This window comes from Anguilla rostrata, chromosome 12, assembly GCF_018555375.3.
Source record: "Anguilla rostrata isolate EN2019 chromosome 12, ASM1855537v3, whole genome shotgun sequence".
NCBI classification, from domain to species: domain Eukaryota; kingdom Metazoa; phylum Chordata; class Actinopteri; order Anguilliformes; family Anguillidae; genus Anguilla; species Anguilla rostrata.
The window spans coordinates 31452046-31478660 of NC_057944.1; the positions used below are offsets into that span (position 1 = coordinate 31452046).

General features: G+C 46.4%; 1 protein-coding gene across 1 annotated transcript in view; it reads right to left on the minus strand.

Annotated features, from left to right (window-relative positions):
* Positions 1–26615, minus strand: part of tenm4 (teneurin transmembrane protein 4) — a 213317-nt gene that overhangs the window by 5233 nt on the left and 181469 nt on the right. Inside the window, exons 28-32 of the mRNA XM_064301632.1 lie at positions 22811–22983; positions 18913–19148; positions 11246–11542; positions 8402–10016; positions 3201–3343 (exon numbers count right to left, since the gene is read on the minus strand). Of these exons, the coding sequence (XP_064157702.1) occupies positions 3201–3343; positions 8402–10016; positions 11246–11542; positions 18913–19148; positions 22811–22983 (2464 nt within the window). The remainder of the gene's footprint in view (positions 1–3200; positions 3344–8401; positions 10017–11245; positions 11543–18912; positions 19149–22810; positions 22984–26615) is intronic.

The window sequence follows — 26615 nt, forward strand, 5'->3', positions numbered from 1 at the left end:
AGGTATTTGAATTTCCACTTATGTGCTTTCGCCATTGCTTTTGAAATCAATTATCCTCGACACACCAAATTTGATTTTCTTTCACTGCAGTAGATAACATTTGAAATGGCAAAATTGAGTGTGCATTTGGATTCAAAATTAAATGAGCCTTTTTTGTTTTTTTATTGTGCATTATTCATATGAGCGGCTGGAGAGAGCTCTGAGGCGTAACAAGAGTCAGGTGAGGACAGGCAGCGATCCCGAGGGCTTCAAGAAAGACCCGATACGGAACGGTGGACTGCACAAGCTCTCCAACCGCAGGCACACCCACCATCTGCCAATCACATCACAGCTGAAACTGCCTTCCACGGAGACTGCCAATCACGTTGCTGCTGGAACTGCCTTTCACGGAGTCTGCCAATCGTGTTGTTGCTGAAACTGGCTTACACAATGCCTGCCAATAACATCGCTGCAGAAACTAGCTTGCACAATTGCCTGCCGATCACGTCGCTGCAAAAACTGGCTTACATAATGCCTGCCAATCACGTCCCTGCTGGAACTGCCTTTCACAGAGTCTGCCAATCACGTGGCTGCTGGAACTGCCTTTCACAGAGTCTGCCAATCACGTGGCTGCTGGAACTGCCTGTCACAGTGTCTGCCAATCACGTTGCTGCTGGAACTGCCTTTCACAGAGTCTTCCAATCACATTGCTGCTGGAATTGCCTTTCACAATGTCTGCCAATCAAGTCGCTGCTAGAACTGCCTTTCACAATGTCTGCCAATCATGTCGCTGCTGAAACTGCCACTCACAGTCTGCCAAAGCATGTCGCTGCTGGTACTGCCCTTCAGACAGTCAATCACATTTGAAGAAACTATGACATCCTTCTGATACACATAATACTTAAATACTGCATTAATCCCTCTATTAATATAACCATTATTTCCTGATGAGAATGCTTATTATCTTTCACATAGTAATGGTTGTAAGAGCAAGTACAAAATAGAATAACTTATACTTTATATCAGCTATAACCAGCCAATTTAACATCACTTTTTTATCTTTCCACCTGAAAGCCAAAGAATATCTCAGCTAAGCATTATTCTAATGGATAACTGGTAGCGCACAACACTGATCACTGGCTCTTCATGAATACCTCGCCAAACTGCCTCATGGGAGAACTCTTAGCTCTGCAACAACATGGTGGATAAACCGAAATATGTCCGTTTCATTAGAGAATATACCAACAGGTACGTGCTCTCCTGTAAAACGGGTGATGTTACTTCAGAGTGAGGGGGAATCTTCATAAGTAGCTTGTGCAGGCGGACTACAGTACCTGAACTGACCACAGGGGGGCGCATGATGAGACACAGATGTCCGGCTGACTGAAAACCTTAGTATAACCAAATACATCTTTAAAGGTTTTTAAAAATAAAAAAGCCTAAAGCAGTCTAAAGTAGCATAGGTACTTTGTACTTCTCGGGGGCTCCTGCAGCAGTGAGCTGTCGAGCTCCTGGTTTTTCATTATGTAAGAAAAATGTCGACACTTCTGCGGGGTATGTCATCCAAAAGAAGCTGCCGGATCTGGGAACTCCATGGTGAGACTCAACCAACTGATGTCATTTTTTTTTGTTGCTCCAAAACCATCACATTTCACCATCCTGCAGTATTTTAAACGGTCTGACTTTGGCAGCTCAGAAATCCCCTACGCTGTCATTTCCGTGAATCTGTTCGCACTCTAATGAGGTACCGTTCGAGTGCGGCCCTTCCACACTAACGTTGCCTCTGCTAGCAATCAAGGCTGTTTAAGAGGGTATAATTAACACAAAGGAATAAGTAACAACAAATGACAATGCGAGGTAGTTAAACCTTCAAGCCTTTATTTTCCACCAGGAGCATATTAAACCAGCCAAGGCGATGCCTATACTATTACATTTTTCATCAGCTTGCAGTTCTGAAATCGTTTGATTTCGAAACCCTACCAGCACACTCACTGCTTCAAAAATAAATAAATAAATAAATAAATAAAAGGAGCCGAGCCGTGTCATAATACATTAATTTGGAAGGTATACTGAAGCTTATGAGATTGATTGCGGCTGACTTTTAGAAAGCGCGGCGCTGCAGCCAAAGTAATGCGAGTTGAGAGCGCTCTCCTCCCTTAACCCAATTACGGGCATCGGTGTTACGGCAGGCTTTCAGGCCGGTGAGAGCCGGGGCCTGATATATCGCCCCTCTGAGGATGTGCTACGTGCTCTCGCCAGCGGCTGCCTGTCGCCCTCCAGGAGAGTGACACGGAACGCCCGCACACCACTCCAGTGGCAACCAACCCGGTTCATGGGGATCTATCATCCTGTAGGTTCTCATTTCAACCCTAATTTGGCACACCTGGCTTTACTAATTAGCAGCTCAACGCAGATCTCTAGCTGTTGAATGAGGTGGGGCTTTGTTAGGGCTGGAGTGAAAACCTACAGGATGCTAGATCTCCAGTGAATGAGAGTAAGGGCACACACTCCCTGAAATCTGAACACAGGAGCCATACTCTGAGCACACACTCCCTGAAATATGAACACAGGAGCCATACTCTGAGCACACACTCCCTGAAATATGAACACAGGAGCCATGCTCTGAGCACCCACTGCCTGAACCTGAACACAGGACCACCGTTCTGAGCACATACTACCTGAACCTGAACACAGGAGGAGAACAGCAACCTTTTCAATTATTCAAGCGACTTGAGGCAGCTTAACAGCCTAGTAAATGTACAGAAAACCCCAGCACACTCTCTCTCTCTTCCCCTGTCTCCCTCCCCACAGGGAGAGCAGGAGAGAGAGAGCCAGAGGGTGGAGCAAATGAGAGAGAAAGTGTGAGAGATGCGTAGGAAAGAGAGCATGTTAGAGACGGAGAGAGAGAGAGAGCGAAAGTGGGAAAGATGACAGAGAAAGAGAGAAACTTCTTTTAAAGGGGTAGGACACAGCACTGAAAAACAGAAGTAGACCTTCTCCTAATAGCATGAGAGGCGTTCTCCAATAATGAACGAGAGTTCTTTAATCTGAGCCTCTCCCTTCCGCCTGTGTGCAGAAAGGCTGTTAATCCGACTGGAAATGGAGCTTCAGGGGGACACCCCCCCCCCCTTTCCCCAACAACCCAAGAAAAAAAGGAAGTTGATGGATGGATGGAGGGATTGATGGAAGAGTAAAACAGACAGACGGAGGGAGGCACATACCTTGCTGCTGTCCCACTCCTGGGTCTTGACCTGTGTGCGGTCCAGCTCGTAGGACGGCTCCATGGCGTCGGTGGCGGGCTTGCGGTAACCGGGGATGACGTTGTAAAGCTGGAATCCAAACGTCAGCAGCCAGCTATTCACGTCTGAGGGAGGGGAGGAGATCACACGCGCACACACACACACACACACACACACACACAGTCAGTGCGAACAAAAACCAGCACACCTTTGAACTCTTCTCAGCACCTGAGCTGAAACCACTGCACAGGAAAAAAAAAAGCTACAGTATGATGAAACGCATCTTAATACAGAACACCTCCCAGATAAATGCATCAATAAAGTAACATCCATTAAAACAAAATGGTGGATGCCAGGGTTTCACTGCAGGTGGCACAAAGGTATACTGCATAGAAAATATGAGCAACAAATGAAAACACACACTATATGACCAAAAGTTTCTGTACACCCCTTGGCCTGGGGCTGTTTTTCATGGTTTGGGCTAGGCCCCTTATTTCCAGTGAAGGCAAATCTTAATGCTACAACAATCACATTCTAGACTGTTCTGGGCTCCCTCAACAGTTTGGGGAAGGCCCTTTATTGTTTCAGCATGACAATTCCCCCCCGGACACACGGTGAGGTCCATATAGAAATGTTCTTTTTGAGAACAGTGTGGAAGTACTTGACTGGCCTGCACAGAGCCCTGACCTCAACCCCGTCCAGCACTTTTAGAAAGCCAACTGCGAGCCAGGCCTAATCGCCCAATCAGTGCCCGGCCTCATTAATGCTCTTCTGGCTGAATGGAAGCAAATCCCTGCAGCAATGCTCCAACATCTAGTATAGCCTTCCCAGAATAGTGGAGGCTGTTATAGCAGCAAAGGACCAACGCCATAATTAATGCCCATAATTTTGGATGAGATGTTGGATGTCAGGTGTCCACATACTTTTGGCCATGTAATATATCTCATACTGGTCATTCCAGCCGATATTGTGCATCAAAGCTCTTCTTTTAAGGGGAGTGGACAGTCCACTCTACTTTCATATTTCTTTGCTTTATTCCGAGAGGTAGAAGGCAGAGAGGATAACAGATAGAGAAGGGATCACAGCTCAGAACTTGCATTAGCAGGAGATCTCGCCCCCAGCTGAACAGGGGGACTCGCATATGGGTTTATAAGTGGCCAGCCAATAGACCGCACCAGACATTGTACATCAAGGGAAATCAACAAACTGTCCATGAGGGCCAGATTTCCATCCATCCATTATCTAATCCGCTTACTGCTGGTCTGGGCGAGGGGGATGCTGGAGGCTATCCCAGCATGCATTGGGCAAGAGGGAGGAATACACCCTGGACAGGTGCCACAGGGCACACACACCATTCACTCACACACCCATACCCAGGGGCAATTTAGACTCCCCAATTAACCCAACCTGCATGTCTCTGAACTGAAGGAGGAAACCGGAGCATCTGGAGGAAACCCCTGCGGACACATGGAGAACATAAACTCCACATTCGAACCCGGGACTGTCTCTGTGTGAGGCAGCAGTGCTGCCCACTGCACTGCCGTGCTGCCCAGGGCCAGTTATATTCATTTATTTATTTATTTTTACAAATGTGCTGGAAAGTGCAGAAAAAATGTTCCACTTCCTACTGATAGAACAATGTAGGCATTATTAGTATTTGATCCACAGCATAGGCACATCCTTGAAATACACATGGCTATTTTTCTAATTTGCTATGCATGGCAAATTGTGGTCACTCAGTCCCGGATTACCAGAGAGGGACGTTTGGTGGGACACATGCGCAGGTGGTGCTTCGTTTAGTAGGACGCATGTGCAGGTGCATCTCCCAAAATCACCACTTCGAACGGCACAAGATTTTTAAGCACAGCTTTATCGCCTAATGTTACTTTAGCTAACCCTAACATGTTCGCGTTTCGCTTACTTTAGTTAACCTAGTTAGCGTGTACCACTGATACAGATGTATGGACACACGGAGGACAACAAATAACGTTACAGAGGTGGGGACATGCCATTGCTAGACGGCTATATAGTTAGCCAAGTTTTACTCATCACACTTTGTACAGGTGCGCCGTGGATCTGGACGGTTTCGTGCTTGTTGTACCTTGTCTCCATGTATCAAGTTTACAATGCACCATTCAGATGCTCACCCGGACATAGTCACATTGTTGATTGTTGTGCATTAAATATGTTTCTATTTTTTCCCAGCCACCTGTTTGTTTTCCATACTGGTCAAAGGGCCCAAATGTGGTTGAATAACCCTGAAGTACTTTCTCAGACCCAGACTTTTCATGGGTTATTTCAGGCCCAACAAACAATTTTCAAAACAATGCATCTGCATTCTGTTTTTTTTCTAAAACCACATGAGGGATTCTCAGATAATTCTATCTATAATTGCAAAGTTAGAACCAGAGCAATTAATCAATATCAGATAGGATTAGTTCTGAACATTAGAAACATCAAAATTACACTTTTAAATGTTCTGATGATTCCAATTTCAAAATTTGTAATTGAGCAGATCTTATCTGGAATTTTAATGTCATGTTACTTATAAAAAGTCTGAAAAGCAATGGCTAAAAAGATATTATGATAGTTAGTTGCTCTCAGGAGGTAATGGTCCCGAAGAGTTGTCTTGGCATTCTCCCACTGCCACTAGCTTATCAGAAAGAGGAGGACAGCTTTGTGCACAGCTATGGAAACAAACATAAATATGCAAATGAAACACAAACAACTATCAAAAATCCATCTGACCCATCACTGATAACAAAACATGCAAATGAGGCTATTATTCATCCACTCTTTATTGTATGCCGGCTGTCAATGGGGTGCAATACGGAACGTTCTGGAAAACGTGAACCAGTCGTCCTTACTGCAGAGATAAAAGTCAGACCATTGTCAAAAGAGCTTTGCTCTGTTCAACCAATTATTCCATGAATAAAACATAAATTCTTACTGAATAAACAAACCAAAAAAAAAAGAAAAGAAAAAAGCACAAAGGCTTTGAAATGCCAATTGAAAATTATCAATTTTTAACTTTATCCAGAGATGGTCTATTGTAGGCTTTTAAGCAACAACAGAAACTCTAATGGTAATCAGAGTCTGTACTGCACATTTGGGAGGGAAAAAGGAAATTAAAAACAAGGTCAAATTTAATTCTCATACATTTCATTAGAAGGTAATGCTCTGTGCAGCTGGGTCATTATTTTACAGGATCAGGAGGTAATGCTCTGTACAGCTGGGTCATTATTTTACAGGATCATCAATGTCCAATATAACGCCTGTAGCGTAATATGCCGGACCCAACTGAATTCCACACAAGAATGCGATGAATCTTAGAATGGGGTGATTCAGAGCAGATCTCTGTCACTCGGATTAACAACACCAGAGGAGGGAAAGCTCGTTTCAAAGGCCAGAAACAAAGTAATCCGCATTTTGAGCTGACAGATGGAGGAGCACTGAGCCCAGATTCTGTGCTTTATGAACATCAGAGATGGGCTCTCACACAGACTGTACATTCCCTCCTTACTAATTTTTCGTTTTCAAACTGTAGTTTCATATCGCACGATTGCATGAGACAGAGCCCAGACCAACATAAATAATTTATAATTTAAACTACTAGTTTCATATCACATGATTGAACGAGACAGAGCCCAGACCAACATAAATAATTTATAATTTAAACTATTTACTCATTCATTCAATTCATGCATTCATTGATGCCAGGTTTTTGTTAGAGAACTGCTTTGACGTCACGGGCCTCAGCCTGGGCGCTTTATGCTGCAAACGCCTCCCTTCTGGCACTTTCCGTATAATATGGATTTGTTTAAGGACAAAGAAAAGAGCCCAGAGCGAAAGAAAAAATAACAGATAATTCATAAGGAGGGGAGGGAAATGTCAGAGCCATCAATCACAAGAAGGGGGGGAGAGAGAGAGAGAGAGAGCAAAAAAGAGACAGTAAGGGAGGGAGGGAGGGAGGGAGGGAGTGAGATTGAGAAAGCAAGTGAAAGTAAGAGGGAGAAAGAGTGAGAGTGAGAGAGAGAAAGAGAGAGAGTGAGAGTGAGAAAGCAGGAGAGAGACAGTGAGAGAGCGAGTGAGAGAGAGAGAGAGAGAGAGAGCGAGCGACTCTCTGAAGTCTGATTAAGTCAGCTGACCAGGAATGAGCCATAATGGCAGGGCAGACTGATGGCTCTGTGTTTAGCCTCCAACACGGAGGCGTCGAAACGTTAACCGTCCCATGGCTACATTAAAATATTGCCTTGTCTTCGGAGCCCAGATAAATGCACGAGCTTTAATTAAGGGCTTAACGGAAACAGAAACAAACGAGACAAACGCATACGTTACGAGCGCGCTGGCGGCGTGCGGGGGTGCGGGGGGGGGGTTTAAAAAAAAGGAAAAGATAAAAAGGCCCTGGAATACGGCGGGCTTGGCGGCACGGTGTTATTTTGTTTACTTGGCCGTTTCGTGCGGAGCGGAGGGATGCGACAGCTGTCGTCCCCGAGTTTGGAGGCCCCGCCGAGATCCCGCTGTGGAACGTTCACCGCCATTTACCTCCCACTCCACAGAGACACCACGGCATAATGAGATATCTCAGCGAATGGGACTGAATACTGAATACCACAGGACGCCGTGCTCTCTCTCTCTCTGTCTCTCTCTCCTCTTACTCTGTCTCTCTCTTCTCTCTGTCTCTCTTTCTCCCTCTCTCGCTCTGTCTCTCTCTCCTCTTGCTCTATCTCTTCTCTCTCTCTCTCTTTCTCCCTCTCTCTCTTTCTCTTTCTCTCTCACTCACTTTATTCCATTTTCCCTCTCAATGCCTTCGAAGTGAAAGCCCTTGAAAGAGAGGAAAGACGGAGAGAAAAGAGAACAGAATGAACCAATGGGGATTTGTTGAATAATGACCCCTGCTTTGGAGAGGGGAGATTTCTGGACATTTTTCCATACAAATTGATTCTTTAACTTCAGAACTATAATCGAGCGATACATCACGTCTTCCCTCTTCTTCAATCGGCCCAGTCCGCTTTATTTCAAACGCATTTCGAACAAAAAGGCAGGAAAAAATCCCACAGGCAGAGGTGAACAAAGCCCTCCTCGGCCAACACCGCTGTATCGACAATGGTACACAGTAGCTGCCCCTCTCCCCATCTCACAGGTTCCAATGCCCCCCCACCCCCATCCATCTCTGGACCTACCTGTCATGAAGCACTTGATGTCCTGGCTGTTGCTGATCGGGTTGTTGTTCTTGAACATGTAGAGGTTGAAGGGCATGATGTTGCGGCTGTTGAGTCGTCTCCAGACGTCGTGGTCCGGGGTGGTCCAGCGGCCGGCCAGCACGTCGTAATCCCTCCGGCCCAAGTGCACCAGCTTAGTCAGGGGCTCGTACAGCCCGCCCTGGTAGCCCACCACCAGCTGGAAGGCCGGGTTGGAGTCCATGTAGACCTCGCCGTACGCCGTGTGCAGGATCTGCTTGATCATCAGGCCGGCCCCGCTGAAGACCGCCAGCGGCGTGCCGATGTTGTCGCAGGCCACGTAGAACTCGTCGCCGCTGCTCAGCTCCATGGCGAACAGGTGGCCCTGCAGGTCGTAGTACAGCGAGGTGATCTCCGAGCTGGAGTGGTTGTACATGTGGGTGACCCGGGTGGGGCTGGACAGGTCGGCGTAGAAGAACTGCAGGTGGTGCCCGAAGCTGCTGCGGCTCGACACCCGCCGGCCCAGCCCGTCGTAGCGGTACTTGATGTGCCAGCCGCCGACCTTGCTGTAGGCCTTCACCAGCAGCCCGGCGGAGCTGTACTCAAAGAACTCGCTGCCCCTCTGCTTGAGGAAGCCGTCCTCGTCCATGCGGTACTGGGTGTCCCCCAGCCGGGTGATGCGGTCCCGCAGGTCGTAGCGCAGCGGGGTGAGCCTGGCGCTGTTCCCGGGGCTCAGCAGGTGGAGGTTCCCGTTCAGGTCGTAGCTGTACCGCCACAGGGGCTTGTCGTTGATGAAGACGGCCTGGAGTTGGCCGTCCGCGTCGTACTCGTATGAGTAGCGGGTGGTGTTGGCGTAGGGCCCCACCTTCAGCTCCTTGCCCACCACCCGGCCCATCCGGTCGTACTGCACCATCATCCAGAACATGAGCGAGCGGAAGATCTCGTACTGCACCTCCTTGATGCGCCCGTAGGCGTCAAAGTGCTTGGTGTGCGTCATGACGGCGGTGGTGATTATCTGATTGATGTCGTAGTAGATGACGCCGAACTTGCCGAACTGCTCCGTCTTTCCCGCCACGTCGTCGTACCGGTAGAGGTCGATGGGCAGCGGCGTCTCGTTGATGACCGCCTGCATGCTGGTCACGCGGAAGCTGTTGTCGTAGTTGTAGTCGAAGCGGGCGTTGACCATGCCCTCCTCGCTGAAGCGGAAGATCTGCCGGTCGATGAGCGGGCCGATCTGCCGGTAGCGGATGGTGCAGGTGAAGGCCTCGCTCTGCAGGTTGACGGTCTTCAGCATGCCCGCCGTCTCGTCGTAGGTGAAGGCCACGCGGGTGGTGTCGTACAGCAGCTCCAGCAGCTTGGACAGCTTGCCGTACTTGTAGATGACGCTCCGCCCGGTTCCCAGGTGGGTGGTGCGAAGCAGCTGCCCGCTCTCGCTGAAGTCCTGGAGCACGGAGGCGTTGCTCTCGGCCGGCCGGTAGGTGTTCCGGTAGTACCCGATGGAACGGGTGGTCTCCAGGGTCTGCCGCGCCACGTTGGGCATCGTCACCGAGGACAGCCGGTCGCTCTTGTCGAACTCGAAGATGTACTGTCTCTGACTGTGCAGCAGCAGCACCATGGACTGCAGAGGACATGGGAGTGGGGTTACCGACAGGACAAAAACAAAAATACATATTCAATCACGACTATTTCTAGGTGTTTTCCCCCAATACCCTAACTAGCCCAATACTGGCTGTATGCAAATTTACGGTTATGTCACCAGAGCAGGAGGGATGAATAAAGATTTACTACAAAAGGCAGAAGGGACAAGTTCAACATTCACACCGAGATCCCAGCTGTCTCTCTCAGTCCACTCAGCCGATGAATGCCCAGGTGAAGCCCCGAGCGCTCCAGACTAAATATTCAATTATACAGAGTACACTTCAGACAAAAGACCAACACAGGAGGCAAGGGTAATGAGTTAACCTTGAGTTAAAGGTTAATAAGTGTTGCATATTCAGAGAAAATTAGATTACGAAACATTAAAGTGATTGATGAGAAGGAGGAGTGAGGGCAAGATAATTGCTCAGATGTTTTTCGGACCGTCATCAGCTTTGGACCGTCGTTCAGTGCTGCGACCAAATTAGTATGCAAGCACAGCGACTTAATAGATTACCCCCCATTAAAACATGAAGGGTCATCATGAACTATACAGTCTGTTTCCTCCCAGTCAAAAATAGCAATACTCTTGAAAGTATTTGGGCAATGAAAACAAAACGTATTTATAGACTGGGGCAAAGATATCAATGAAAACACTAGTGGCACGCCAGGGAAACTAAAAGGTTGTGAAAACAAACAAACAAACACCTCCCTCACTCGCAGTCAGTTTTGAGAATGTGCGGTTTGTCGTGCCTCTTATTTTGAGATGTTTTGATCGGCGCAGCGTGGGGCCATGCAATGTTACACCACGTCTGCACGAGACAGCTTTAATGACAACAGATTTACAGGGTGAGTGACGTATTTAAAATGCTCGACTTTGTTCTTTCCTTCACCACAAGATAGCTACCATCCCTGTTGCATAACCTGTTCAATTAAGTCAAATCCCGAAGGCAATTACAGGGTAAATTGCTGCCTTTTTTCCAATTATAGCAATACTATTGCATTAATTGTACGTTTTTTAAAGTTTACCCAAAATACATGTAAATTTATTAGAAGTACAGTTTACTTCTTTCTAATGACAGAGGAGAGGAATCATGCCATCTGAGCTTCAGAAAGAGGGCTACCTTCTCCAGGTTAGTAACCAGAATAAAAGAACGAGAGGAACGAGGGAGGAGAGGAATCATGCCATCGGAGCTTCAGAAACATGGCTACCTTCTCCAGGTACGTGTAGGTCCAGGACTTTCCGTCTGCGAAGGTCTGGGAGACGATGCGCCCGTTCTGGTCGTACTCCATGCGAACAGACATGGTGCCCCTCTGGATGCCCACGATGTGCCCGCCGGGGGAGTAGGTGACGTTGATGCCGTTGAGGCGGCTGCTCGGGGCCCACAGGGTGGGCCTGCCCGCGTGGTCGTAGTGGATGCGCAGGGTGAACTTCCTGTGGTCGTCGTACACCTTCTCCGTCCGGGTGATCCGGTCGAAATCCTGCGACAGCAGGTTCCTGTTGTGCACCTGTCAGGTGAAAGAGACATGGGGGCGGAGTTACCAGACACTTTCCAGTCAGGTGACAGAGACGGAGTTAACACAGTTTTAAACGAGACTTAAAATCAACCATGCAGGTTGGTCTTCTGCATGATTGACAAAATTAACACTAAAGCTAAGAACCAGGAACATGGATGACAAATTATCACTACAGTTAGCTCAGAACCAGTAACATGGATGTGAAAATATCACTACAGTTAGCTCAGAACCAGGAACATAGACATGAAAAGTGAAATGCTGATCAATGTGCAAGGTCTTTAAACAAATGGCAAAAATGAAAAAGTCGACTGAGAAGAGAAGAATGAACAGGTTGAATGAGAAGGGAAGAATGAAGAGGTTGAATGAGAAGAGAAGAATGAACAGGTTGAATGAGAAGGAAAGAATGAAGAGGTTGAATGAGAAGAGAAGAATGAAGAGGTTGAATGAGAAGGGAAGAATGAAGAGGTTGAATGAGAAGAGAAGAATGAACAGGTTGAATGAGAAGGGAAGAATGAAGAGGTTGCTGTGATGAGCAGCGACACACCGGTAATAATAAAAGCTTATTGGGGGAAAAAACTGATGAAAAAAAAATAGAAGGGAAAAAAAAAAAACTGTTTAAATTACAATAAAAAAATACTGACCATGCCGTTACAGAAACAAGAAATCCTTGGGCAAAGTTCAGTAAGATTATTGAGAAGAACAAATTAAATGTCCAGTGCTCTTTAAAGAACCGTATTTCTTAATTGCTTCAATGACACAGTGTGATTACATGTAATTACTCCCGGGGCATGTGTCATATTTCTTCTGTTAAAAAAAGAAACCCATAATAACCATAAAAATATATTTCATTATTCAGAGACACAGGTGGGAGAGTTATCTTATTCAAGGGAAGCAAATGAAAAGCACAGCCATGATTAAAATCTCCACGCCTTTTGAGAAGCGTTATCACAAGAGAATGAATTTCATTCAGCTTGTGCATTTTTTTTTTGTTAAATTATGGAAGAAAGAAAAAAAATCAATTTAATGTCTCAGGGGCAGAGACAGAAGGCATTCAGCTAACAGTTTTGAATGACACTTCAAACCAGAACAGAAAGGCATTGTGGGAACTTCCGGGCCAGCTCACCAATGACCGCTGGACCTTGCATCCGATCGCCATCTCACTGCTGCTCGGATGGTCCAGTGCCCTATTAACACTACTGAGCTTGCATCCTGAACGCAGGACAGACTCCACAACCCCAACGCCTGAAAACACGGTGAAATAATGCCGTAAAAATACAGCAAAGGGGGCCTGTGGCCTGGAGTCCATCTGCGTCTGCGTCTGCCCTCAACTGTGACCGACAATTCAATTCTGGCGGGTTCTGTAACCAACAAAATCAGCTTGTGCAGCACTTGCATTTCATTTGTGAGCAAAAGGAACATTAAAAAAGTCATAATAATCATAATAATAATAATGCTTTCCCGCATCTTCCAGAGGGGGTTTGCTCCCTACTGGCTGACCAACACTGCTTCCAGCAGGGACGATACCTTTTCCATGGGGACCCCCCATCCGAGGGCTAATTGCGACCCGAAGCTACGCCTGCTTGGCGTTAGGCGTCAGGCCGTCCCCACAGGGCGTTATGACCGGCGGTCGCCCGCGAGTCGCCGGGAAGCGCAGACGCTGACAGGTCTGACTGGTGACTCCGCCCCGGCCTCACCGCACGCGCTGCGTTCTGTCAGCGGGCCGGCGGCGCGGGGGTGGCTTTTTGGGGCGTGGGCTCAATGGCAGGCCTTAATTAAAGCGCGAATGCGGGCTCCCCGCTCCCTGTTTTTGTCACGGGGCTCTGATTAATTGCTCTGCTTCTCTCCAGGTAGGTAACCGCCGATCTCGCCACGGCTTAACAGAGTCTTAAAAGCAGATTTGAAGGCTGCTTCTGGCCTCCGTCCAGCGGCACGGCGACAAGCGGACAGCTTTTCTGACGACCCCGAGAAGCGTCTCTCTTTTCTCCTCTGTGTCGCACTCAGATAAGCGTGCCAGACTCTCCCTCTCTCTCTCTCTCACACACTGTCTCTCTCTCTCCCTCTCTCGCTGAAGCCATAAATACAACAGAGCCAATTAAAGCCAATAATACCTAATTGAGAGGATTATTTTACGGTAAAAGCGGCCAGTTCTGGAAGGAGAGAATTCCCCTGCTGGGCCGGGGCAGGTCTGCCCATTTCAGCAGGGTGAAGCGGAGGCAGAGATCCAGCCGCTCGGCGACTCCTCTCCACGCAGCCAAGAGGACAGAACTCTCAGCACAGATACTGCAGATTCTGTCTCTCTGTACTCACATCTCCACACATTTAAGAGGACAGATACTGCACCACAGTCATTCTGTCTCTCTGTACTCACATCTCCACACAGTTAAGAGGACAGATACTGCACCACAGTCATTCTGTCTCTCTGTACTCACATCTCCACACAGTTAAGAGGACAGATACTGCACCACAGTCATTCTGTCTCTCTGTACTCACATCTCCACACAGTTAAGAGGACAGATACTGCACCACAGTCATTCTGTCTCTCTGTACTCACATCTCCACACAGTTAAGAGGACAGCCATTCTGCACCACAGCCATTCTGTCTCTCCGCTCTTCCTCTGAGAAACCCACCGTTTTTACAGACGCTGAGTAAAAGCAGGGCACTGGGGTGAGGCTGTAGGTTTGCCACAAAAGCAGGGCAGGAATAAAGATGACTGAATAAAGATGACTGAATAAAGATGCGCTGTTTGACATTTTCAGTGCGCTGTGTTTTCTTAAGCTTTCTTTACCACCGAAGCCTGTGAACATCACGATAAGAGTCTGCATTTTACAAATAGGCTGATGACGCTATCCTGAATAAGCGAACCCTACTTAAACATTAACATTACAAAAATAAAATAAATATATAAATAAATAAATGCATAAACAAACAGCACTCTGAGCTTAGCTATCAATCAATCAATTTGTGATGTGTTCATTTTAAATCCTTCGCCACCCCAATGATTGTAACTGTCATTGGGTTAAAAATACCCCCAAGAATGCATTCAAGACTGAGGATATGCGGGCAGACTGCACAGGTCTGGTTTTCATTCCTGGTTAAGGGAGAGGGCGGGACGGCTGTTTCGGGTGTGATGCATGGGTACGCTGGTCATGGGATAACCTTCACACTCCAGTGACCTAACGGGGTGTAAAAAAGTGGGGCTTCCTCCGGAAGATTCTGGACCACAGTGGAACAGAAACACACCAAAGAGGAATATCTCAAATCGGACGCAGCCTTAGATGGATAATAAAGGAAAGAGACAGGGGTAGAGGGCAGACACTCGCTCAGTACTGCTTCATTCTGGTACCGTTGACGAAGGAGAAAAGCTTCCGACTCGATTTATTTCCCTTCAGCACTGAGGAAGAGGCTCTTTTTCCACAGTCACATATGGACAGTATTAAACCTTTATGAGACCCCCACAATACTGCTCTCCTGTCATTCACAGGCACACGGTTTCTGACATTTCATTCTGACACACACGCACACACACGCATGCGCACGCACACACACACACAGACACGCACACACAGACGCAAACACGCACAAACACACACAGGCGCAGACACACACTGGTTATGTTTTTAATACAATGCAAAGTCCAAAAATGAAACTAACTAGGGATCCGCGTGCCTACGCATTGGAAGGTACATCTAATTCTGCCGGTTACAATGTTGAAAAATTATATTAAAATCATACACGTATTATTTAGGGCCAATTCTAAGCTGAAGAGTTTTTGTATTTATTAAGGTCACAACAAATACACTAACCAATTTAATCAATTTTTTAAAAAATTATTTGGGTTCAGACATGGTTATGAATCGCTATAATAATGTGAGATCCTACACATTTCCCCAAATGCGCCATTCGATGAATGAGCTCTGGTGATCGCTCTGGGGAACAGATGGAATAGCATCGTCATTTCAGATAATTGGGCTTCCTTCTCTAAACACAGTTATTTATTTGGAAGTTTTGGGGGCGGCTGGGCGCCTCACATAACCCGCTTCAAAAAGGAAAACCGATCTACAAAATTGTTTGTGAAAGTAGAACGGTAGTCAGAGAATTGTTTAAAGCGTCCTTTCAAATGACTGAATGTTCTCACAGATTATTTGAACATTCAAAAACTAATTGACAGAGTAATTGGTAAACCATATCAATATTTCAGGCTTTAGATTTTGTAACTTTTATATGATGTATGGAAAACAGCTGTGGACTTTATGCCCATATAATTTGCTTGAGTACAAAATAACATTTCATACAAGCAACTTCAAGCAATATATTTAACTTCATCTGCATGACAATTCAAACATTAGACAAGCAGTAAGGAATCCTTTGCAACTTACTGTGACAAATTTCAGTCACAACATGTGCTATCATCATGAAAATCACCAAATGCACACATAAATAATGGACAGTGATTTTATATAGTCATCTACTCCAGTATGATACTTTAAGTTCAAATTCTTAAGTACTGTTCTTGCTAGCGCTTGCATGATAAATATAGTCTTGTGGTTTTCTGGATGAAATGTAGAAGCAGCAACTGCAGGGCTCTTTTGTATTCAGTGGTATATGTATGTTTCCGTGTATGTGCACACGCTCGCACACACATGCGTATATATATGCAAACACAACGCATGTGGGTGCCCACATACTGTACACACTCACTCACATTCTCTCTCTCTCTCTCTCTCTCTCCCACACACACACATAAAACTGAATTTAGAGAAATTTCATTTCTGAAATCACACACTATGTCACACAGCATGCGCGGATGACAATTTTCCTTGAGCTGGACTTTATGATCCTGGTTCGGAGGCTGTACAACACCTCAGCGCCCTTAAAAAGCACCTCAGCGCCCTTAAAAAGCACCGCAGCGCCCTTAAAAAGCACCTCGGCTTTAAGAAGCGGGGCACTCGGCGTGGGGAGCATCAGGCCGGCGGCACGGGCAGCGACCTTCTCACGGTCGCCAGTCAGGAGCAGGGAGCCGCCTGAGCGGCTAGCGTCAATCTCCCACATCTCCCGCGCCGCGGAACGCGAAGCCACAAGGGCGCTATCAAAGCTGGCCAGAAGGGCGCGTTTTCGGAGGACTGGCGCCCAGCCTTTTAATATCAATCACATGCCGTCCTGCCCCAGCTGAGCCATGCGTGTCCTCGCTCTGGGCTAAAATGTGAAACGCCACTGACCCATTTGTTGTTTTTCTGACACGGATGCTCTCTCTCTCTCATACACACACACAATCTCTCTCTCTATATCTCTCTCTCACACACACACATATCCACAATATCTCTCTCTCACTCATACACGCACATACACAAGATCTCTTTCACACACACATCCACAATCTCCCTCTCTCTATTTATCTCTCTCATGCATGCACACGCACACACAATCTCTCTCACACAGACACACATATCCACAATCTCTCTGTATTTCTCTCTCACATAGACACAGATATCCACAATACACACACACACAATCTCCCTCCTGTATCTCTCTCTCTCTCTTTCACACACACACATACACTATCTCTCTCTCTCACTCACACACACACACACATCTTCCTCCTCTATTCTCTCTCTCTCACACACTACACACATCTCCTCCTCTCTCTCTCTCACACACACACACTCTCTCTCTCTCTCTCTCTCTCTCTGTCTCTCTCTCTCTCTCTCTCTCTCTCAAGGTCGGTCAATGACGGGGTTCCAGGGCAGGGACTGGAGACCCCCCTCCCCCATCACACTGCTCTCATTCCCAGTGTGACCCGTGAGGCAGGCAGCAGCCTGTTACATACATTAGAGGCTTCAGCCCCTGCAGAGGCCAGGGGGCGGTCAGACCATTAGCCCACGGCAGTCAGAATGTCACCTCCTGATCGGACCCCTCACTGTCAAAGCATCGCCCCACTGCCCTCTGTCCCTTCAGCCTGAGAAACAAAGGCTGCTCTTTCCCTGCAAAACAAACCCCTGAAAAAAAAAATGTAATGCCAAAAAAAAAAAACAACAACAACGGAATAATGGAACTGCAGGGCTTTGGAATAAATTCAGAGCGGCCAGTTTCGAGTCACAAATAGGTCATTTTGGCTTCCTGCTCGGGCTGGAACGGGAGCCTCGCGTTATTATTGTGAAGGTTCTCCTGGTGGGAGCGGGCCGCCAACTGGGTCACACGGATGGATCGGTCCTGTTGTTGCTTCCCTTAAGGGATTGGCTATTATGCCGCCGGAATCTGAAATGACACTACATTTTCCCGCCCCTCCCCCGACCGATCTGGCTCCCAGCCCGCTGATCTCCCGGTAATGGCGGCGTTATTCAATGATTCGGCGGGGGTGGGGGGGTGGGGGGGGGGCTTGCTCCCGCGGTGAACTCCTCCTGACCGAGCCGCGAGGCACTGGCTGCTTTAAATGCTGTCATCGCCGCCAGGTGTGAATAGATTCAGGATGAACAGTGCAGAAGGGAATGGGAGGGGCAGGGAGTGAAGGGGTGACATCATAGTCAGTTTCCATGGTGTGGGAGTGAGTCTTTTTTTTTCTTTCTTTCTTGAACTTGAAAACACCGGTTGTTCTAAATTAGGGTCCTGACCTGTCTCTGCAGCTTTGGAAAAATATGACAAGGTTTAATGAATTTGTCCATAACAAAGCGTTCAGTGTCAGGTTAGGTGGCAAGCTCTCTCAAAGGCCACAAAATTAATAAAACCATAAATTGTTGGTGGGTAGGCCCAGCCTAAGCAGATCCTTTAAACTGTCTGTTGGAGTTATGAAGGCATTGTAGAAGGATAATAAAGACAGAATTACACGGCGAGAGAACTAAAGCGATTGAAAATGACTGAGATTGGGGAGAGGGGGGCAGTTCACAGAGGTCAAAGCCAACAGATTTACTTGAACAGAGTGAGACAGGCTGTATTAATGATCACACCTTAAATTAAATTAAACCATTATGATCTGTGCAGCTCACAGAGGTCCAACTCTGTCACTAATCTGTGTGTGTATCAGCAAATGAGCATGTATAAAAGGCCATGTGTAAAGTATGGTCATGTGTGATTACCAGCATGCATGTGTATGTATAAAATGAAAGTGTGTGTGTGGTGTGCATGTGTGTGTTTCTGAGTGCTTATGTACAGTGACCAGGTGTACATGACGAACACTTTGTCCAGACATGGTGAACTGTGACTTGTATTAGAGTAAAACTCCTTACCTGGACACTTCGCGGGGAGGACTGGCCCAAAATAAGGAACACTGGAGCACACTTCTCTCAGGGCAAAAGACACTGCTTAGTGAACAGGGTACACCCTAACGTCTTCCTCAGATACAAAAAAAGAGCGCGTAGCCAGCACTAACCCTCAGTCTGCGTCCGTAGACGGTGACCTGTCCCCGGGCCTGCTCCTTGCGCTGCCTCCACTCCACCAGGTTGAGGCCGTTGTCGATGGGCAGCGTGACGTTCCTCCTGCTGACCGTGGGGTTGACCGTGCCGGCCAGCAGGTGGGGCTCCGTGTGCAGGGACACCTCCATGCCGTTGGCCAGAACCAGCCGCAGCGAGCCGTCCAGGCCGATGTAGTAACTGTTCCGCACTTGGTCTGAGAGGGAAGCGCACAGACGGACACACACAATGAATGAACATCACACCACAGTAATGCAGGTCCCAACAGTGTGACGGCCCATGGAAAATAAGGAGAGAGAGAGAGAAAGAGAAAGATGCGATTAACCTTCATCAAACTTGGTCATTGCAAATTTCTGTAGTTATTAGGTTGTAACTGATAAAGCAACATGTTAATTTACAGCAATATACTGCATAAAGGGGACAGAAAAAAAAGATTTTAATATAAAGCTGAGAAACCAGTAGACCTTTTCTGACTTGGATAACAGAAATATAAAATGCTTTTATTTCCCTGTAATGCTGTTGCACAGCTCAAAGCTTCTCTCAAGATGATGGCAGCCATCTTAAACAAATTAGATACAATTAGATACATAGATAACAAAGTACCGTGCAAACATTTATAATGAAACGTGCTCCTGTCAGTTGTAGGGGAATTAGGGCTTCTAGTAACCTATAATTACATGAAGGAGAATGTGGCTTGTGATTTGAGTTAGCATTAAACTGTTCAAAGCTATGAACAGCTAAAATATCTATCAGGTTGCAACCTTTACCACTGAACATTCTATCATGTATACCATCATGAGAAACAAAACAAACCAAAATTATTTTTTATTGAAACAAGGAATCTACGTTCTTCAGAACTCTTTAGCGCCAACAGTCAAGACAGTTATATAATCAAACCAGTTGTGTCACAAGATCAGTAATATCATTAAATCACGACGGATACAGCGAAACCTCTGATGCCACACGGCCGCCAAGAGCTCGCTGTGCAGTCAAATTTAACGGCCGGGATCGGAGGAGAAACATTATATTTACGACCGTGTTCTTCCATACAGCAGACGTCGAAGCACTGCTGGGCGTTTCCATGTAACGGATTGCGATACATGATTGCGCTTCCAAACGGCAGACGGTGAATCATGGCCACGCGCCTCTGTACTGCAGACCACACAGGCACACCAGCAGGCTGCGAATCACGGGCACGCGCTTTTCAGTGCAGCCGAGCATGAAGTTTTACGACCCCGCGGCTCCGGTGGAGGGGGGGAAAAAAACAACGAAAAAGCGCAATCAAATTTCGCCGACTGCGTCTTCGCGCTCAGTCCAGACCAGACGGGAACAGGCACTGGATGTAAATATGAGCCGGTACATCACCGCCGCCGCCGCCCTCCTCCCCCCGTCCCTCGGTGCGTAGACTCAGGGCTGAAGGTAGAAATTTATGAGTAATGGTTCCTCCGCGCGCGGCATCCTCATTCATCAACGCAGCCCTTTCAGCCTCCCGTCAGAACACCAACGGAGCCCGTGATGAATACTACTCTCATTAAGGACCTTTGTAAATTAATGAGCTGGGGACTAATTTTCTTGATTGCATGTATTTCAAAGCTGAAGGCTGTTCTCCGGGTTTTGAACGGAACTCTACTGAGATTCTGTGCGCTATCTATTTTCTGAACTCGTTTAACTTTTTTATTTTGTTTTACAAGGCTTTAGATAACATTAATGTTACTTAGAGGTCAAGTTATTACAAATACAATTTCATTTCGAATGACCTTCAACAACCATTTGACGCAACCTAAACCGATAAACTGACTGCAAATTCAGAATAACTATTTAAAATACAATTTCTTTTAGTAATAGGAAAACATGTTCTGAATAGACTATGACTCATTTTCTAGTTTGGCAAGGCACCTTTATATCTATAAATGCTCCATTTTAACAGCATATTTGTTTTTCTCCCCCAGAGGTCTAAAATAGATCTTTGTGATATTGGCAAATTCAAAATTGTATCATTTTCATATTTTTTATATAGGAATTTCTGTTTGGGATTTCTGCTCAATCCAGGCTAGAATTCCATTAAGCAGATACAGTGTAAATACTTTTCTTTCAAGAGAAAAATATACAAAAACTCATATTATCAGTGTTTAGAGAGATGACCACATTTTCTTTCATTTGTAGTGCAGGACATTGTGTGCCTTAAAAGCATTGCAAAAATTCAAGCTCAAGCTCTGCACTAACAATGCCAGCATATTTCTCACCTGAACCTTTGAACACAAGTCATTTGGCAGAAAGACTGGTATTTTACCCAAAATGTAGGAGCAAAGGCTAATTTTCCATTTCTAGACTCACTGCTGATGAAGAAAAGGAAATTCTTCATTGTCCCGTGTGACTTTTTAAAGCGCATCGCTTGCATTAAAATTTGACTCATACATTGTGATGCACCAACACCTATTTTAATCTCTGTATTTATAGCCCTGTAAATACAGGCAGAGTACATGATGATTGCTTCTGCAGTTTCTCCACTTTGCACTGAATCCAGAGAAATGAAAAAGTTTTGAAGATTTCTGACCTCAACTTTGTGAATAATATGATGGTGAAACTTCCCCCCATGTTGGTGGAGCTGAGAGAGATGAAATGGACGCTGAGCATGGCTGAGCCCCCCCAATAGGTCAGACCTCTTCCACCCTTTAAGGTGTGAGGTCGCAAATACGTAATTAGAATGCTCTTGACTGAACCGAGTTATGCAGGAAAAAAACACAGTGGAAGTGCACGCTGACTGGATCAATTCAGTTCTGCCGACCAAAATAAATGCAAACATAAAAAAACTCAGGGAAAGTATCTGAATTAATGAGACAACCTTGTGAGTCTTCAACATGGTGCCCAACCAACCACCTTCCCTGGGTTTAATCTTCACATATTTTTCATACTTGTCAAACATCAAATTGCAACTGAAACAAAAAATAAATAAAAATGACATGAGAATTTCAGAATTTATGATATTTTAGGAGAGCGCCACGCCACAGTGTGGGACGTGCCTCTCTCTCTATGGCGGGTGTCACGGGAGAGAGTGAAACCATTGCGCGCGCACGACGCATCATGTCAGTGTCACGCCCCGTGACACGCCAGAGCCGGTGAGTTATTACCCAGCTGTCAGCTCACGAGCCCGACACCGGCGAATCAATTAACATCGCCGCCCGCGCGGGACCCCTGTCCGCCACGGCGAGCGCTCCTTCCAGCGGCCGCCGCCGCGAAGTGGCCGGCCACCCCGTTCAGCCCCGGATCTCACGCGAGTGCGGGATCGATTCGGGAGAGAGGAGCGGCCTCTCGCTGCCAAATAAATAAAAAAATAAAACATCTTTGGTGTCGCGCGGATAGTTTGAGAGGAGGGCCCAGAGCCGTCGGCTGCCAATCCACACGCCCGATGGCCAGCGGCAGACCGGGATATTAAATACAGCAGAGTACGAGAAAGCAGCAAGATGGAGGCAATCTGTCAGCTTGAAGTAGATTGGGCGTGCTGACAGTTCCCATCTAAAGAGCAGGCAAAAGAATTCTGTTCAAAAATGTTCTATTCTCAAATGACTTTGGCTTGCATTTCAAGAAGTGCAGCGGGATCTTTTACTGCATGTGCTTATCAGTGCATTTATGTCATCCCCCTCCCAAACATACCTTACATGAGCTCGGATCATTAACTAATTGGTACATCACCCTTCCACCAAACATGTTTATTTTCATACATTTTCAGAAAAAGTATTTTTGTGAGGACAACAACATATGTTGTCCTTTGTGACATATTTATTACATAATAAAAATACAAATTAATTAATTCAACTCAGCCACACGCATCGAGGTACTTCGCTTCACCACAGCACTCACCCTGCATGAGGGTGTAGAACGTTCCGGAAGCAGACAGGTTGGTCGTGATGGTGATGTCCTCTTTGTTGGAAGCCTCGGTCTGGACCCTGACGGAGCTGTCTGAAGCTGTGCGGAAGCTGCTCACCTGGCCGCTGGGGTAGGTGACGTTGGTTAAGCGGCCGTAGCTGTCGTACCTGAGGAAGAAGGGGGAAGCGAGACAAACGATGAATGATTCCGCCTAAACTGCCCTTTGAGAAGGTGTGAGCAATACAAGAATCAGTATAATGCATTGTGTGGTTCACTCCACGGTTTATAGGATTGGCTAATGTCACTAAATTCCCATTCAGTAAAAAATCAAGGCCTGTTTCACACAGTAGATGAGTTGCATACTGCACAAGACACTATTGCAAAAGCCTGGAAGCAAAGACCCAGAATAAAAACTTTTGCTAAATCTCAACCAGGAAGAATGCTAACAATCTCCTGTACGTAACACAGTATAAGGCAGCTGGGGGTTCTATCAGTGAAGTCCAGAATGCTCCATGGTGATGGCTCCAATCTGTCCTCATTGTAAGCCCCGCCCCCCCACACTGAGTGCACCTGACTGTGATTACAGCCAATCAGGAACACATGAGGAAGCAGCTGGAATGTGTGTGTTGAGGAAGTTGAAGAGTGCTTCATTGCCCTTGAAACTGTGTGAGAATTCCGAGCCAGTTTTCGTGTATTAGCTTACCCTGATTGTCTGAGTGTGCAATTACCAGTCTTGGACCCGTATCTATGTGCACATCCGAAATATTTTTTGACTATTCTATGCTTTAACTTTCCCCCAGCGAATGTGAATAGTTTCTTAGCTGCTTAGCAGCCGGACTTTCTTTGAAGTGACTTGATTACAACTTTTAGAGTCTCTATTTCAAAATAAAAGTCCTGGTTAAATGCTGTGAGTAGCACATCGGCTGCGGTGTGAAGCTCTAGTTATTGCATAGCTTGCACTTTCCCGGCGGCTTACCCAGCATTGGGTTACAAAGGCTATATATTTTTTCTCTCTCCTGGAGACAAGAACGACATAGCAGCACACATCAATCGATGCATCGAACCCCTAGATTAATTACATAGGCATAGGCTGCTGATAACGGCCAAGCACACCTGCATTTGTCATGGCAGAGACAGTCTGAAAGGCAGCCAACGGCACCCCATTTTCACATTTGGGATAATGCCGTGCTAGGATAAAAAGAAAGAAAAATAAAACAATGGCTTAGCTTTCTAAAAAGCTGTTCAGCTTTACCATAGCGATAAAAAAATAAGAACTTAAGTGAAAGAAGCTGGTGGAATCTTTCACTTAAATTTTAAATAAAAAAAAGGATCCTTCAATCAGCGACAAGATAATCTTTGTGTCGATGACAAACGAGGAGACAGAGGTGCGGCGCATCTTTTTCATTAGTAGCCTCACGTTGACAAATCAGTCCCGTCTCAGGGCAAAACAGCACTCGCACGGAGACACACAATTTCCCTCAAAGAAAAGGTAAAGGGCGATCTGCCTTTCTGCAGGTAAAAGAAAAGGGTATGCAAGCAGGGGAGGTGACCACGTCGCGTGATGTGGCTCTGAAAGAGAAGTGCCCTTTCCTTGATCACCCAGGTGGAATTATTCAGAATCTTCCCTGTTTGTCTGTGCTGAAAAAAAAAAAACCTGAGCGAGGGATTTGACATTTCCTTGACGGAGGATTTGAAAATGTTGGCTTAGCCTAGAATTAGTTTAATCTCCAGCTGCAATTGCAAAACTCAAGTGCTCACCAGTAATTGCCCGCCAAAATGCCGATTTCCATTAATAAACCTGAAAGCAGGAGCCATTTTGGAGGGCTATTTTCCTTGAATAGAGGGAAATGTTAACACAATCAATGGCAAAAGTGAGACCTTTTTTGCGGCAAAATCCCCCTGGGTAGGCACCGACAATTTCCACCAATCAGCACTGTACTGCCCGGGAAGTTCTTCAGGGAAGCAGACCGTCGGCATGACAACCTTTCACCACTCAACCATTGCCGAGCGACTTGAAGACGAAGCTGAAATAAACTGTGCCGTGGAGCCTGTCAAAGGAGAGCTGAAACTAGCGTCGCGCGTCGCGCGTCAGCCTCATAGCTTCACAGCACAGTGACCCTGAGCGGGCCGACCCCATGATGCAAAACAAGCCCGTGCCGATTCTGGGGATCGGAATATGGTCAGTCACGTCCTCTCATCTCACCGAGGCCAGGCACCTAACTGTAGGCTGTGATTCAGGCCTCAACTCAATCGCTGCCTACATAAGAGTCTAATAAGCAGGAAACTAACATTACAAACTGCACGTCTCTTCCTAGGAGTCAAACTCCAGTCTTGGAGGACCACAGTGACTGAAGATTTAACTCCAGTCCTGGAGGGCCACAGTGTTTGCGGGTTTAACTCCAGTCCTGGAGGGCCGCAGTGTCTACAGGTTTAACTGCAGTCCTAGCGGGCCACAGCAGGTTTAACTGCAGTCCCGGAGGGCCACAGTGTCTGCAGGATTACCTCCTCCACACATCCTCCTGGCTCCGACTGCGCCTCCTGCCCTCTCCCCCCGTACCTCCTCCCCTGTCCCATGGCGGGCTCCAGCCAAGCCCAGTGTACAGAGGCAGAGACGATGGCTCCAGTCCACAGGCCTGAAAACCTTGCTGATGCTAATCCTGCAGATAACCCTGCACTGCTGCCAGGCCTGATTGGCTGAACAGACCCCCCCCCAAAACCGCTCCACAGCACCTATGGGTCCCCCAAACCCTGGAACCTCGCCCCTCCCTTCAGGCCGGCCGTTTGCACTCCCACAGATTCCCATTAAGGAGGATTAACGTGACATTAGCCAGCGCTAATCGCAGACAAAACAGAGGGAAAGGACACAGAAACAAAAAAAAAAAAACGACATTAAAAGATGCCAGCAGCTCGTCGCGGAGGCTGCCATAGGGTTTAATCTTGGATGAAGGGGGACCGAAAAACAGATGTCATTGTTACTGCGGGCCTTCTGCGTTTTGTTCCACTGCAATTACTAAATTAAATTATGTCGATAGGCTAAACGCCTCATGCAGGAATTAATTAATTTCGGGCTAAGTGTATGATAAAACAGCTGTCAGAGAGGAAACAGTGTTTCGCACTTTGCTGTGTGAAGATTAATGCCGTCGCTGGCTCGTTTTCAACCTAAGGAAATTACGTCTCTGACCCCTCAGGTGGCTGTGTGACCTTCAAAGCTAATTAAGCAAAAATAACAAAAAGACCTTTTATTGTGCTAAATTAAACATGAAGCAAGACGCATTGCTGCCTATGGGGAAAACGGAACGTCTGAAAGTCTAATTGCTGTGTAAATTATTCTAAATTAAAGCAATCCTAATATATATATATATATATATATATATATATAAATATAATTTATGTATTTTTTTACACAATTGTCAGTGAATGTGCTTTTGTATTTCTGTAGTTGTGCAGGCTGGATTTCTTCAAGGGAGAGCAGCAATAACAGAATAATGTTTTACACCTCAGGTAATATGCATTCTGCTAGCATTCTTTTCAATTAGAGAACAGATTAAACAAACACAGAGGCACTATTTTCAACTGTGTAAATAAAAGCAGTCCTGGAGAATTGCTTCAAATGATAACAATAATAAAGTAATGCAATCAGCTGGAAATCGGTTTTAGAGGACTGTTTTATTTTATTTTTAAAAAATAGAAACAGAATGGAACAGAGCCATTTTGGCAACATAAAATGTGTTTCTCTTAGAGACAGTGATGCTAATTTGTGAGAGATTTTGCAGCCGAGTTTGCATCACTACACTACACT